Source organism: Cricetulus griseus, chromosome 2, assembly GCF_003668045.3.
Source record: "Cricetulus griseus strain 17A/GY chromosome 2, alternate assembly CriGri-PICRH-1.0, whole genome shotgun sequence".
NCBI classification, from domain to species: domain Eukaryota; kingdom Metazoa; phylum Chordata; class Mammalia; order Rodentia; family Cricetidae; genus Cricetulus; species Cricetulus griseus.
The window spans coordinates 413491849-413508685 of NC_048595.1; the positions used below are offsets into that span (position 1 = coordinate 413491849).

The 16837-nt window shown below is 41.9% G+C and overlaps 1 protein-coding gene across 6 annotated transcripts in view; it reads right to left on the reverse strand.

Annotated features, from left to right (window-relative positions):
• Positions 1 to 16198, reverse strand: part of Als2 (alsin Rho guanine nucleotide exchange factor ALS2) — a 72060-nt gene extending 55862 nt beyond the window's left edge. For 3 of the 6 annotated variants that reach the window (XM_027396983.2, XM_027396982.2, XM_027396980.2), the window contains exons 1-3: positions 16050 to 16197; positions 2373 to 2450; positions 15 to 169 (exon numbers count right to left, since the gene is read on the reverse strand). In XM_027396983.2, the coding sequence (XP_027252784.1) occupies positions 15 to 169; positions 2373 to 2392 (175 nt within the window). In that variant the 5' untranslated portion in view covers positions 2393 to 2450; positions 16050 to 16197. Of the gene's footprint in view, positions 1 to 14; positions 170 to 2372; positions 2451 to 15376; positions 15546 to 16049 lie in introns of those variants that run through there. The other 3 variants (XR_003481497.2, XM_027396984.2, XM_027396981.2) reach the window with 2 other exon arrangements.
• Between the last annotated feature and the right edge of the window lie 639 nt (positions 16199 to 16837).

Genomic DNA, 16837 nt, shown 5'->3' on the forward strand with positions numbered 1-16837 from the left:
CCACCTTGAAATACCTTCAGTCAGAAGAACACCATGCCTCACACCCAGGGCTGCCTGAAGAACTGTCTTTCCTCCCCAGCCTGGCAGCCTCTCTGGTGTCAGAGAAAAGGATCCTGCCTGCCAGACGTGGACCAGGCCTCTTTCTTTGGATCCTTCTGCCTCTGTTGAACTACAAACATTTAAAAAGAAAAAAAGAAAAACAATGATTATTCCCACAACACAAAACCGTTGTCTTCTGCTCTCAACAGTTCTCCAGAGCCGACTTTCCTTCTGTCTATCTGTGTATGCACTGGGGGAGGAAGGGCTGTGAACCCGAGATTGCCCCTCCAACCAGCACAGAGATAGGGGTAGCTGGGCCAGACAGTTCAATTAGCATTTGCTTTACACTTTGGTTATGTATGACACCGGGCCAAGATAAACAACTCTTTATATAGAAGGCTAGGAGATAATCTAAACCCACAATTTACTGGCCTCTAAGCAATAAATAGGGCTGAGATATTTTTTATGGTGTATGATTGGCAGTACCAAGTTTCTAATTTGATGAAAGATATGAGGAAATAAAATCTTTTATGTTGACTTTCAATCTAACTGCTATTTACATTTGCTGGTGGTGCTAGGGACTGAACACGGGGCCTTGCACATAACAGGCCGGCACTGTATAACTGAGATCTATCCTCAGTCCATTCCAATTTAAACTTTTTAAATATTATTATTTGTATCTGGCATATACTTGAACATATATAGAGAGTACAACAATATGCTAATTATATTTGTATGTATGTGCAATGGTCAGATAACTGTCATATTCCTTACTTTGAACATAAATTATCACTTTGTATTTGGGGCACTCAAAATCTACCAGCTATTTGGAAATACATAGAACTGGCTGTGGTGGCCCTTGACTGCAATCCCAACACTAGGGTACAAGCATTCTGAGTTGACAGTCTGAGCTACAGAGTGAGACTCTGTCTCAAAAGCAAAAAGGGAAGAAAGAAGGAAGAAAGAAAGAGAAAGAAAGAAAGAAAGAAAGAAAGAAAGAAAGAAAGAAAGAAAGAAAAGAGAAAAATCATTACTATCTACCATTCACCCTAAAGTCAGACAGAACATTCTAAGGTATTCTTCCTACACAAAGGCACCCTATATACATTAACCACGTCCATCCTTCCCATGTTCTGACAATCACTATTCTGCCCTCTAGTTTCAAGAGATGAACTTTTTACCTTCCACATGTAAGAGATGTGGTATGTGTCTTTTTATGCATGACTTCACTCAACAAAATGCCCATGCATGTTGCTGCAGATGACAAGATTTCATTCTTTTTTATGACTGAATATAGGCCACTGACAGTATACACCATTTTTTTTAACCCATCAATGGATACCTAAGTTGACACATATTTTGCCTACTGTCAGAGGAGTACGTATTTCTTTTCAAGATAGGGATTTCCTTCCCTTTTGATATATGTCCTAACTGGCACTGGTGGTTCAGTGGTAGAATTCTCACCTGTCATGTAGATATATGAGCCACAGTGAGATGGCTGGATTATACGGCAATTCCATCTCAGGAGAGGGTGTTTATAAGGGCTTGTTTTTTGAGGCAGGATCTCCCTTCAAATCCACACTCCTCAAGCCTTAACCTCTCATGTGCCGGGATGGTAAGTGTACACCACCATATCTGCCTATTTCAAGCTTTTTGGGGAACCTTTATTATTTTCCACTATTTAGACTTCTTTAAGAATCAAATTTGTAACTGACAACAGTCTTTCATGCTTTACTTATACTATTAAGAAAGATCCACTCCTCTCCCACCACCCAACAGGGTATCACTGTGTAATAGCCCTGGCTGGACTAGAACTCATTACGTAGACCAGGCTGGCCTCGAACTCACAGTGATCCACCTGCCTCTGCCTCCCGAGTGCTGGGATTAATAATGTGAGCCACCATACCCAGCTACACATAGTGTTTTTGTTTGCTTGTTTCTAGAAAACACAGATTCTTCTATTTTAGTGAAAGCAGAGTTTTTTTAAATGTCTTTACTTTTGCTAAACAATATTCCCTTAAATTATAACTGGGCTTAATAATCTATGGAATGAAAGCCACAATTTAACCTTCTTTTTAAATATCTTCTGTGAATAGTTTTCTAAGGAGTGATTGAAACAAAACTGATTATAAGAAAGGGTGTCTACAAGAGTTCTAAGATAAGAAGTTCCTTTACAAGCATAAGAAACTAACAAAGCTTTTCTCTAATCGCCTTTACCTACCAATTACAAATGCAACCATGCACTCGCATGTAGTACCACCGAAAAGAAAAGAAACTAAACATTACTTATAACCACACGGAGTTGTCTGCAGGGGAGGAGAAAACGATTTTACCTTTTCGTCTTTGAGTCCATCGGTCAGAAGGAACACTCCATCACCAAATCATTCCCTTCACAGAAGTTCTATTAAGACCTAAACAGAAAACACTATTTAGTAAACACTAAAGCACTAAGTAGGAAGCACAAAGAGTAGTGGGAGAATACATGAATGCTCTGCCATTGTATCCCTTCAAAAGGAGAGTGGGGAGGGGAGGGCGGGCAGGCCTCTAACAAGTGTACACTCACTGAGTAATACATATTCAGAGGAACTATTCAAACTATTTCAGAGCCTGCCTACCCAGAGTCAGACATCAAGACTGAGCCTGCCCACTAAGATTGTAAAATACCTGCTGACCATCAAATGAAACATCGAGAAGAAAAGGAAGTCTGCAAGAAGCTCAACTCTTCCAGGCAATGGATTTTTCAGGTTTTTAAAAATCATTATAGAGGAGGTCATTCAATCTGCAAATCAATGCATTCAGTATAAAAAGCACATATAGACTGTGGTAGTTTGAATGATATGTCCCCTATCTATTTGAATGCTTGGTCCCCAGTTGGTGGAACTGTTTGGGATAGATTAGGAGGTATTGCCTTGTTAGAAGTGTGTCACTGGGGCAGGCTTCAAAAGCCCAGTGCCATTCCCAGGGCACTCCGCCGCCGCCTCTGTCTACAGCTCCAGACCTCTTGGCTGTTGCTGTCTCTTTCTTTCCCTTTGCTCTGCCATCATGAATTCTTTCTTTCTTTTCTTTTTCTTTCTTTCTTTTTTTTTTTTTTTTTCCCGAGACAAGGTTTCTCTGTATTGTTTTGAAGGCTGTCCTGGAGCTCTCGCTGTAGACCAGGCTGGTCTCGAACTCACATAGATCCACCTACCTTGCCTTCCGAGTGCTGGGATTAAAGGCGTGTGCCATCAATGCCCAGCTGCCATCATGAATTCTAACCCCTTTAGCCTTAAGCCCAGTTAAATACTTTTATAAGTTGCCGTAGTTATGGTGTTTTATCACAGCAGTAGAAAAGTAACTAATATACATATTAAGGTTACTTTTTAAATACTTCTGGGACACATAAAAATTTAAATTCCAACTGGGTAATACATCACATCCAAGTCATTTTAATTTTCAGTAATGAACAAAAAATGTTAATTATTAAATTAATTTATGCATTTAATTAAAATGCATTTTCTATTCATTGGAACTTATGTGGTAATTTCCACAAATCAATCTCATTTCAAAACTAACATGCTTCAAATACAAAAGGGCTAGAAGAAATCTGGATTTTAAATGAGCTGATTCTAGGCCCACCACTTGCCATTTATCTAGACAAGCTAAGAGTATTAGTATGGCAGAAGCCCTTCACCCTAACCAATCACCAGCTCAGAATCTCTGTAAAGGTAAGGTTACTTATGCCCCAGCATGTTGACTGGTGGAGGTGCCATCTGCTGCCACCTGTGCCACAAGCTGGGCCTCACTAGAGCTCAGTGCAACTCCTTTCCAAGACAGCTGCCCATGGTGCTGGAATGTCAACGATGCCGTTTAACTAGATGTGACATGGCTCTTATTCCTACAAAACCTGGAGTTCTATGTTTTGGAGAGACTTCATAAGGACAAGCTGGTAAGGGAAAGATCAGAAATAAAAAAGAAAGATCTTAAGTATCTTGGAGTAATTCCACATTTAAATGGTTTGGCGTCTTGAAGTTCCCACTTAGTTTAATAAAACTAACCCTTCTGGGGATGTAGCTGAGTGGTAAGAGCACTTAGTACACACTGGCTCTGGATTAGCTCCCTAGTATTTCCACCAAGTAACCAAATAAAATACAGTCCCCACCCAGAACCCAGGCATAGAAGCAATTGACCACAATTCCAGCTCTCAGGAAGCGGAAGCAGGAGACTGAAAGTTCAAAGCCAAGCTGGGCATGGTGGCTCACATCTGCACTTAGAGGGTGTAGCTCCATTATCTTGAGTTCAAGGCCAGCCTGGGCTACAAAACACTACCTCAATAAATTAATACATAATAATTAGTAATAAAGAAAAAGTTCAAGGTTAACTGGGTACACAATAAGCCCTTGTCTTATTGTGACATCCACTGGAAAAAGCTAAATAAAGATTACTGTACAAAAATAATGGCCCATTAATTTAAAAATCAGTGTTTAAAAAAGGAAGAAAAAAACAAAGGAAAGGTTGAATGAATTTCAATTTAAAAATTCATGTTTTTAAAGGCACCCAAATTCAAAAACAAAATAACAACAAAAAAATACAAGCAATGAAGCCCTATCTCTGGGGACCTTCTAATACTGGGACCAGATTTATAATTTTCCGCAGAGGGTGTGGCATGGTCACTGCTCTGCAAACAACCCACACTGGCAGGGTAATCTAAGGTCCATCTGTTTATTACAGACTGCCTGGAGTTCTCACTGCTTCCCATCTGTGTATCCGGAGGAAATTACTTTCTACTTTGTAAGAGCTTAATTTAGAATAGTTTTGGGTCCTTCAAAGTTGGATGATAGGTACTATGTAAACAGAAGGTAAATCTGAATAAACGTGATGCTGTTTGATAAACAGCATTGTTAGCTGCTACTGACTCTGTTTGAGACAGCAACTAGCTTTAGTAAGATGTCCATTTCATGCCATGCAGGGAAACGCTGAAGCCAGACATACTCTGTGCTCATTTGCAGAGATCAAGGAGTATACTTCTGATTACAATACCTAGCAGGAGCCAGAGGACCCTTCTAGGAGCCATTTCCTGAAATAAATTTACCACATCAAGACTTAATTTTGTCCTATTGACTGACAACCAAAACTGCCATAAACTGGGTGTGCTGGCTTGTGATCCTAGCTATCAGGAAACTGAGGCAGTAGAACTGCCATGGGTTCAATGACACCCTGAGCTACAATAGTGGGTCCCAGTCTAGCCTGGGCTAGAGTGTAAGAAACTGTCTCAAAAAAGAAGGGGTGAAAAAAAAAAAAAAAGGCTGGTGAGATGGCTCTGCACAGGAAATTCAAGGCCACCCTCAGCTACAAACAAAGTGTGAGGACAGCCTGGGTTACAGGTGACCCTGTCTCCCCGCCTCAAAAAGGCAGAGGGGGACCCATTTTACTTTATTAATATTGTTGTAGAAATAGTTCCTGTTCTTTCTTTTTTTAATATGGCCATTCTATGTAGCCCAAGCTAGCTCACACTGGTGATCTCCCCCTCTACCCCACCAAGTACTAATTATAGGTGTGCACCCCTACACCTGGCTTTGTTATATTGGCTTTAAGATGTTTAACTTTTCCGGAAGACATTAAATAGAACAATGAAAAGAAGAGACACTATGGGAGAACACTGCAGGCCAAAACTCACATGCTTAGGGGGGTGTTGGCATTAACACCTCTCCTCAATTACCAATTAACACAGTAAAAAGGAGAAAGAAAAAAAAAGAAAGAAAAAAAAAGAGTTTCTCTAATTGCTTCTCCATTCACATAGAATTTAAGTTGGTGAAAATGGCCCAGCTGTGGGGCTCCTCAGAGACAGTTCTCCCTGGCTAAAAAAGATTAAGGTCCTTGTCCTGATCCCTGCTGCTTTTCCTCTGTTAACAGTGGCTTTCTTCCACTGACTTGCTCTGTATTAACTAACTCTGATAAAGGTGCTGTATAAACAGATCTTACTTGAAGTCAGAAATGTGGAGTCCACTTACCATCAAAGCCTTTCTTTCCATAGATCAACAGAATCTCCATCAAACAGACAACCTAGGCTCTAGTGGTTCTAGGAGCCAAGAGCCAAAGCTAGACTCACTTTAGAGCATACCACTCTGCAAGCTCGTCTCTCCTGCACAGTAAGAGGACTCAACCCTCAGGTGACACATTACAACTAAGAGCAAACCTTGGTTCTCACCAAAGGGAAGCCACTTTTAGAACCCACTGGATACGAACCTTCCTGTGAGGGGAAAATGAGATGCGTATAGTTAAAGATGCTATTTTGACATCAGGATCTGGGAATACCCTAAAGGGAATATGGTCTAGTGTCCTAATGGTAGCTAAAAAGAGCTACAAGCCACACATGGTGGTACATGTCTATAATCCCACAACTTGGAAGGCTAAGGCAGGAGGACTGCCTTGAATCTGAGGCCTTCTTGAATAATAATGCAGATCCTGTCTTAAAAAGAAGAGCTATGAACCACCTGTATTTCCATAATATCAGAACCAGAAATTCAAAGTCTGAATTTGACCAATTTGACCTTCCATTTAGTCAGCTGTAAAATCCAACCTGAACCAATGAGGGATGTGCTATTTTGTCCTTCTAGGGCAAATATTGACCTGCCCTCTTGCTGCAGAAATATCAATATGATCAGAGGCTGGCACAGACCCAGGGGAGGTGCCACATAACACAGTTTATACACCTGTTCAGGGGAGAAAAATCTCAGCTCCAAAGCATATCTCTAACAGTTCTGAAGTAAGGGACTTGGGACCTGTATTGAAAAAAAAAAAAAAAAAAACACTATAATTTTTAGTATGTCTCCCAACTTTTAACTTCTTCAAGGCTTCATTCTGCTTCTCCAATGTGGTTGGTTTTTACTTGGGGTGAGGAATGTGGGTAGATGAAGTCTTACATGTTGCCCTGGCCAGCCTCCACCCCTGAGCTGAAGTGATCCCCTGCAAACAAGGGTCCACTGTACTATCGTGGGTCTTTCTAATATGATAGATGTCTCTAGAGAAGACAGTATCCTCAAGACATAAGGAAGCTAACTATGTTCTCTCTCCCTCTGCCCTTTCTTCTTCCCATCATCTTATTTCCCATCCCCTTCTCTCTCCCAAATGTTTTTTGAGACAGTCTCACTATGTAGTTCTAGCTGGCCTAGAATTGACTACGTAGACCAGGCTATCTTCACATTTGAAGAGGCAATTCTTATCTCTCTGCCTGGAGAGTAATGAGAGTACAAGAATGTGCTACCACACCATGCTACTTCTCTTTTCACATGGGTTTAAAATGGGTCTTTGGGGGCTGGAAAGATGGTTCAGAGGTTAAGAGCACAGGCTGCTCTTCCAGAGGTCCTGAGTTCAATTCTAAGCAACTACATGGTGGCTCACAACCACCTATTATGAAATCTGGTGCCCTCTTCTGGCATATATGCATACAGAACACAGTATACACAATAAATAAATCTTAAAAAAAAAATGGGTCTTTGGGACGGGTAATATAATTTGAAAGTAGAACGCTTGCCTAACAAGTCTGAGACCATGGGTTTGATTCCAAGCCCTGCAAAGGGTATTTTGATTTAAATAACAACAATGGCTGGGTAGTGATGATGGTGGTGGTACCTTTAATCCCAGCACTCAGGAGGCAGAGGCAGGTAGATCTCTGTGAGTTCAAGGCCAGCCTAGTCTACAGAGCTAGTTGCAGAACACAGCGAAACCTTGTCTAAAAAAAAAAAAAAAAAAAAAAAAAAAAAAAAAAAAAAAGCAAAGATATATGTAAAGTAGCAGTAATTAAAGTTATAAAAGCAAAGATAATAGTGACTAAAACTGAACAGGACCAGCAAACGGCTCAATGGGTAAACTTGGCCACCGAACCTGATGCCCTGAGTTCAATCCCTGGGACCCACATGGTGAAAAGTGGCTCTTAAGAGTTGTACTCTGACCTCCACATGCTCACCATGTTATGAGAATACCCACACACATATAAATAACATATGTAACTTAATTTTTTAAAAATGACTACACATTAAGATAGGAAGGTAAAACTAACAATCTAAGCAACAGAGGAGAGGCTACCTTAAATGCCCTCCCCTGATAATGAGATTGATGACTGACTTATATGCCATCCTATAGCCTTTATCCAGCAGCTGGTGGAAGTAGAAGCAGACACCCACAGCTAATCACTGAACTAAACTGGAATTCAGTTGCAGAGAAGGAGGAGTGATGAGCAAAGGGGTCCAGACCAGGCTGGTGAAACCCACAGAAACAGCTGACCTGAACAAGGAGGAGCTCTTGCTCCCCAAACTGATGGCTGGGAAACCAGCATGGGACTGATCCAGACCCCCTGAACATGGGTGTCAGTGAGGAGGCCTCGGAAATCAATGGGGCCTCTTGTAGTAGATCAGTATTTATCCCTAGCATAGGAATGGTCTTTGGGAGCCCATTCCACATGGAGGGATACTCCCTCGGCCTAGACACACAGGAGAGGGCCTAGGCCCTATACCAAAGGATATGACAGACTTTGAAGACCCCCCCCCACAGAAGGCCTCACCCTCCTTGGGGAGGAGAAAGGGATAGGTAGGGTGTTAGTGGGGGGCAGGGGAGGAGAGGAGGGAGAGGGAACTGGGATACATATGTAAAACAATCTTGTTTCTAATTTAAATAAAAAATGGAAAGAAGGAGGAGGAAGAGGAGGGAGGAGGAGGAGGAGGAGGAGGAGGAGGAGGAGGAGGAGGAGGAGAAGAAGAAGAAGAAGAAGAAGAAGAAGAAGAAGAAGAAGAAGAAGAAGAAGAAGAAGAAGAAGGGGTCTGCTGTGAAAGGTTACTGCCTTCTTAACTGTTTTACTTGTGCCAAAGAACACAAAAAAAGAAAAGAAAGAAAGAAAGAAAAAAGATAGAAAGGTAAACTGGCCATGGTGACACACCCCTTCAATCCCAACACAGAGAAGGCGGAGATAGGTAGACCAAAAGTCAAGAGCAGCCTCCACTATAGCAAGCTACAAGCCGCCCTGGGCTACACAGGACTCTTGACCTTGTTTCAAAAAAAGTCAAAACCAGAAACAGGAAAGCAATAAAACAAAGGAGCAGAGTGTATCGTAAACTCTGAAAGGGAGTTACAGATTATCTAGAGGTATTAGTGACCCAAAATTACTAGATTTTCATACACAATTTGTTTTCTTTTTGTCTGCACAGGTGAGGTGGAGTTAGGAGACAGAAATTGACACTATAGTCCAGGTTGCTTTGAACTATGTAATCCTACTGCCTTAACCTTGTAAATCCCGAGATTACATGTGTGAGCCACTATACCTGTCTAGTGTTTTCCTTTTGAAAACTGAGTTGGTTGCAATTTGTTATAATGTAATAAACCAGAGTTCACACTGTGAATACGGTAACTAGTTATTTAAGAGAGTCTGGTATGTCACACAGGTAAAATACTTAATAATTATTTGCCCCTGGAGTCTTGGTCACTATGTTTACATGTGGATTAAGGCATGTGTGGACTGCAACATTTGACTACAAATATCCTAGACACCAGCAACTGTTTCTTGCCACTGACACCTTCACCAGATGCAAGGCAGAGGACAGAAGACTGCTTACCTGCAAGAACTGACATACTAATCAACTGGAACTGCCATAGCCAGTTCAAATTCTAGCCCCTCCTCCGTAAGACACTCTATACCTTTACTCAGAGTAAGGGTACTCAGTACATTAGTGCACTGGGTGAATCCAGGAGCCTAACTTAGAAAGCTACTTATTACTTATAACTTTGTATTAATGGGATAATGTCCTTAGTAAGTCTTCACTTATTAAGAATTCCTGAAGGTCAGAAAGCACAGATTTTTTTTATGCCTTGTAACCACACTGACCACTACAAACAAGCTGACTATATTTAAAGGAGAACCTAAATGCAAGACACAGCCCTTGATCTGAAGTTGCAGGTGGTTGGCCCAATACTCAGTCTTTTTCTACCTACTTTCTAAACACGTATGATTTAGAGAGAGAGAGAGAGAGAGAGAGAGAGAGAGAGAGAGAGAGAGAGAGAGTGTGTTGCATATGGACCAGAGGACAAATTTTGGGAGTCAGTTCTCCTTCTACCACGTGGATCAAGGAGACTGAACTAATGTGGTCAGGCTTGGTCCCTTTACCCTCTGAGCCTCTCCCTACAGCCAACCCTTCTTTCAATGGCTTACAGCTTTAACCCAGACCTACCAAAACTTAGCATACTTCTGACTGTCAGAATCCTCTAAGAAGTAAGGGTTGTGGCCATGGCACAAGAAATGTCCAGTAATGCTCATTTAGTTCCTTTCTGTACCTACTGCAGTTTTAAATTTTGAGTTTTCCAAATTTAGTAAAATTCCCAGGAAATATTTTATAATATTGCCATGGCATATGTCGTTGCAGTATTGCAGTGTCTGGGAATTTGCTGTTTAACTGTCAGAATTCTAATATCTCAGAATAATGCGTTTACTAACTAATGTAACCAATTCAAAATAAAGTGCTCATGACTTCATGACCATATAAAATATTGGTAGCTTCCTAAGTCAATCCATATCCAAATTCCTCTCAGGGAACTGTGGATGAATTTGCTCCCGGCACTTTAGGAGCTCAAGATGGGTTTATGTCCGACTTCCCCAAGAATCATAGCATGCTGACTCCTCTGCGGCCTTCAAATGGGGCTCACTCCTCATTTGCTGAAATGAGAAAGCACTTCCCAGGACATGGGTCTGTTTCCTCTCCACAGAGCAGCTCTGTGCAGAGGTGCTGCCCGGCACATTCCTGTCTTCCTGCAGGGAGACAACAGCTGCTTCAGACTCCACTGTTCTGAAGCTACAGAGTAAAATAAAGTATATGGGGAAAGCGCACTGATTATAAATAAAAAAAAAAATCAAAATGCAGTTTCACAAACCATCTTAGCCATACATAAAAATAAATATCAAACCTATGTCCTCACCACCTGGTTTTTAACAGAACAACATACTTCAGATCTGTTTCACTCCACAGCCCAGGATGGCTTTGAACTTGCAATTCTGCTTCAGCCTCCCAGGTACACGACACTGCCCAGTTAGCTCCTTTTCATAGTAGAAGAAAGTTACACATGGAGCTGAAGGCAGTTACTTAGTATCCCTAAAATACAGCGCATGTTCACTCTTACAGTTTATGTACTCTCATTAGCAGTATACACACAAGTAAACTAAACATAAATATACCTTATTGTATGTAAAAACATACAATATGCTTCTTTCACCCAATATAATGTCCTTAAAATGAGTATATACCTAATTAGTTCCCTTTTTTACTAGGCAATAAGTACATTCAACTGCATGAATAAACCAGTTTATCTATCTTCCTACTGATGTACAGTTGGATTGTTCTGCTTCCTCACCATTTTAGAGTTCTATCATCATTCTCGATACATTCTGAACTTTGTTCAGAAAGTTGCTCCAGATTTAAGCTGAGAAATTGGCTCAATAATATTTAGGTGGTGGAAGAAAAAATAATACTGGAATGGACATTATCCAGATGCCATCATTCAGTCAGAGCCACAACCAACATCTTAACCAGGGGTCACATGAACAGGAACTGTGGATGATCCAGAAGAAAAATATTTATAAATACTTGATAATTAAAGAGAAAGATGAATTGGTCAATTTGTGGCCTTAAAGAGACTAAAGCTAGTCTTCTCTTTGGGTATAACTCACTAGCAACAAAATGAACTGCCAAAAATCTGAAACACAAAATACATCTTTTGCTTGTAAGATTGAAAAAAAATCTTCTTCAAACTTGAAAGAATAACATAATTAGAGAAAGTTCTCAATAACTCACCGATTTATTTATTTATTTTTTTGTAGCCAGACATGGTGCTGCATGCTTGTAGCCCTAGCACACGGAAGACTGAGGCAAGAGGATCAAGAGTCTGGTCAGCCTGAACTACATAGCCAAAAACAATACCAAATTAAACAAAAGGCATAAATTAAACACACTACCATTATCACATATTCAGAGGACTCAGGGTCCAGACAGGAAAATGAGTGCAACACTAAAAAGAACAATCACCTGCTCTGCCGCTATCTTATATGTACACTGCTGGTTACCGAAGGACACTGGCTGCCACTGTTTTATTACTAATTGTTGGCAATTAATGGGAAAGAGTTAGAAGTAGAAAAAGGAAGGAAGGAAGGAAGGAAGGAAGGAAGGAAGGAAGGAAGGAAGGAAGGAAGGAAAGAAGGAAATTAAAAAAAATAAAAGTCTCCTGAAAAAAAAGAAAAAAAGAAAAAGAAAGGCTGGGGAGACTGTTCAATAGGTAAATCTCGTGCTGTGCAAGCATGAGTCCCAGTTCAGATCCTCAACATCCATGTAAAAGCCAGGTCAGCAGCATGTGTCTATCACCCTGGGGAGGTGCAGTAGGAGAAACAGCATGCCATGGAGATAGGACCATCCCTGGAGCTTACTGGCTAGCCAGTCTAGGGAACTCCAGATTCATTGAGAAACCCTACTGCATACATAAATAAAGTGTAGAGGGATGGCAGAAGACAGAAGATTTGACCTGTAGCCTCTACACCACATGTACACACATGCATGCACACACACAAAAATCCAAGTCAGGTGTGGTGCGTACACCTATGATTTCAACTCTTGACAGGTGGAGGCAGGAGGTTCAAGACTTCAAAGCCATGGAGCTATAAAAACTGTCACAAAAGATGGAGGAAGGGAGGAGAGTGGGGAGGGAAGATCCATCAAGAAAAAAAAAAAAACTGTCTTTAATCCAGTTGGAATCTGTGATAAACATAATTCTGAAAAAGTTCTAAATGGAGCCATGGTCTCGAAGTCACTGAAATGTTCACAGCTCTCCTCCCAGTTCCTGCAACAGAGTTCAGAGCAGGCCTCCTAATGCCATCTCAGCTATCACTGCCTGCCTCCTCCCTTCTTGTTCAACCCACACTCACCAAGTCTCTATTGAGTTAAAGTTGTGGATTAGGTATAACAATCTATGAATGCTTTATTGCTTATATGGTTTGATGTCTCGAGTGATGACTTGTCTTCCAAATTCCTACTGAGAGATGGTCCCCCAGTCTCAAAGATTTCATGAGTCCCCGAGATCATGCAGGCAGAGACCATCCATCCTTGGCTGAGCAGGATCTATAATCCTATTACAATCAGTAATTAAGTATTAAGAAGTGCTAGAAAATGGGAACTTCAAGGTGAGAATGCTGCTCATCTGGCAGAGTGCTTGCCTAGCATGGTGGAAGGAGAGAAACTCTGGCAGGTTGTCCTGAGCTCCACTTGCATTGGCAAACACAAGCACACCATAAATAAATGTAATTTTTAAAATGTTTAAAGCATGTGTCTAGATATCCTTGCGCCTGCACAAAGAACTCTTTTGACCTTTTTATATTACCAAACTACTAACCTATACAATGTACCATGAACCACTCTAGAATCTCATTTACCAAAGGAAAGTTTTTTAAATAATGTAAGCATATGGAAATATGGGAATGCATTTACTTAATTAAAAATTATTTCTTGCGCACACCTTTAATCCCAGCACTCGGGAGGCAGAGGCAGGCGGATCTCCGTGAGTCAGCCAGCCTGGTTTCCAGAGCGAGTGCCAAGATAGGCTCCAAAGCTACACATAGAAACCCTGTCTTGAAAAACCAGAAAAAAAATCATTTCTTGCCCTATTTTTTTTTTTTTTTTTTGGAATTTGGGATAGGGAAGTTGAGGCAGTCTTTTGTAGCCCTAGGTTAGCTTCAAAGGACTATATAATCAAGGATGATGACCTTGAATCCTGACCCCCCTGACTCTATGCTGAGATCACAGGCATGACTGAGTTAACATTTTAAACTCTTTGAAAAATGTTAACTTCAAAAGCCACCCACCCCCACCCACCCACCCACCCACACACACACAAGATACTTAAACACACAACCCTCTTGAAGTCTTAATAAAAGACTGGCCTAAAACTCACTAAGGTGTCTCTTTTTCTCAACACCTGTACCTGATTTTTCAACACTCAGGAGACTGAGGCAGGTGATTCTCTGTTGAGTTTGAGGCCAGCCTGGTCTACAGGGTGAATTCCAGGACAGCCAGGGCTATACAGATAAACTCCATCTCTTAAAAAACAAACAAACAAACCAAAAAATATTTTCTTGAGGCCTGACCTACAGAATGAGTTCCAAGCTAGCCTAGAGGTCAGAGGACAACTCAAAGCAGTCAGTTCAGCCCTTTTATCACTGGGTTTCAGGAACTGAACTAAAATCATCAGGTTTAGTGACAAGTGCTTTTACCCAGTGAGCCATCTCACTGGGCCATGTTTTCAAATTTTAACATTATGAAACAGCTTTGAATTTTCTTTATTCAACTATGAACTCTTAATCTGCCAATACTAGTCATAATTAGGAAGTAATAAATATTGACTAGGTATAGATTATATCAGCATATTTTGCATATTAAAATACCTTTACGAAATACCAAAGTTACTAGGGATCAACTTGAAATAATTTTTTCTCTATATACAAATATGAAATTATTTCTTAAAATGAAGAATAGTTATGGTTCTATCAGAGACTGTCAGTAGAGAAGCCCATGTCCTTAAGGTCCTATTACCTACAGGTGACTATAGATAGAGAAGCTTGTGCCCTTATTAGGGTGTCTACTACCATCCTCTTACATGTCTCCCACTCTTTTAATGTCTGTGGTTAAATCTGTGTTTTGAATAAACTTTTTGAATAAACTCCAATTTTGCTTCTTTCAAAATATTATTGTTCCTACTTCTTAGAAAACAAAAGGTCACAATGTAGCCTGATTCATGATATACTAGAAGAAATTAGTAACTATAAAAAGAGTTAGGATACATCAGTTATTTCCCATGACCCAGGTACAGTAATAAATGAAGCATGAACCATACACATAAAGGTACTAATAGCAAGAAAATCTAGTGTAGAGATAAGGAAACTGAGGCACAGAGGTTCAAAGAAAGGTATCCCAAAGCCTAGGACTCTTAACCTCTGTGCTTCTGTTATTAAGGTTAAAATATTACAACTCACTCTTTGTATGGCAGCGCCCACCTATAATCCCAATACTCAGGATGCTGAGGCAGGAGGAGCTCCCCAAGTTCCAGGCCAGACTGAGCTACACAATGAGTCACTGAATCAAAAATATGAAATAAAGCACAAATTTTTCACTGATCTCAATTACCTAACATGAATATGATAAACAAACAAAAACAAAAAAGTATGACCTATGGCTTTGCTGCATTTCGGTACCTGCTCAGAATAAACCTACATCACACAGTTTATCCTTGACAGCCATTTAAAGAACATTTAGAAATGTAAGATCAATAATAGAATACGAACCTTAATTTGGGTACAGCAGTTTCCATCCTAAACCAAAAAGAAAGTGCTGTTCTTGGCCACCCCAATTCAGCCAGTGTGTTTTCCTCTTTGGCTACCACAGAAGTCCTCTACAGTAGCTTGCTTCTACAAACCCACAGTTGCTCCTCTGCAAAATAGCCCTGTTGCCTGGAAGACCAACATCAGTGTGTGGACCATTTCCTCAAGATCGCCCCTGTGTTCTTTCCTGTCTTCCCGATGCTTATTCTCTCCTCTGGTGGATCACCTGATTGGATTTGGTCAAACTACCGATTACTAATATCAAAGTCCTTTTTTTATTTTCCACAAACGCTGTTTCAAGCCACCAAAAGCCACTTTTCACCGCGATTTGCCCCCTGGGGCAAACCCACCTTGGACACTCAGCAAGGTTCACGGGCTTGCCAGCTCGGCGCCCACTGTGGGCATTCAAGACACCCTCCTGAGGGAATGGGCGGAAAGCAGCGTGGGTGGAGGCGGGAAGAGGGGACACGAAGGAATGCCACGCTGCCGGACCGCGGCAGAAGCGCCGGGACCCGGAGGGTGGGACCCGGGCCGCGCCACCACGTCCCAGGCTCCCCGGAGGCCAGCGCAGCACGCTCCCGCACCTCGGCCGACCCGCCTTGGAACCCAGGGACCGCCCGGACCCGCGCGGGCTCACCTGACGCTCCCGCAGCTCGGCGTTCTTCGCCCGGCGCGAGCCCGACGGCACCGCCGGGACGCGAGATCAGCTGATTCATGGGGGCGGGGCCTCCAGGGAGGGGCGGAGCCGCAGGAGGCCGGCTGGGGAGGTGGGCCCGCGGAATGGGTGGGGCTAAGCGGGAGCTGGCGACGGCGTCCGGCAAGGATCAAGATTGCTTGGGACGCATCAGCAACTGCGGGCAGGATGCTTAGCTTGGGCGGAACCATTTGTCCTAGGGCGCACTTCAGCAGCAACCGTAGATTTGGTGAGCCGACCTAGCTGCCTAAGCGTTTCCACGGTAACGGTAGGCCACGCTTGAGGATGGAGGCTACTGCAAGTTATGTTACCTCCTGAAATTGTGAGAGATACAAGAGAAAGAAAAGTGAAAATCTTACCTCGTATAGGATGATCGCACACGTCTGTAAGTAAGCACAGCGCTCGGAGGCAGAGGCAGCAGAATCAGGAATTCGAGGCCAGCCACGTAAACAGCCTGAGCTAGGTGAGACTCTGTCTCGAGAAAAATAAAAGGGAAAACACGAACTATCTTCAAGTTTTATTTATGGACTGTTCCCTAACGAAGACCGCTTCTTTTCCCTCGAATGACGTCATCTCTTCACGAGCGAGCGTTTGCCTCGTGTCCACCCCAAAGGTAGAGAGAGGAGCAAGGCCGGAAGAAATGAATTGTCCTCCCTCCTGATTCCCTCAGGGCTCGTCAATCTAGAACGTTAAAACTGTTTTGCTTGCTTCATAGTTTCACAACATCCGTA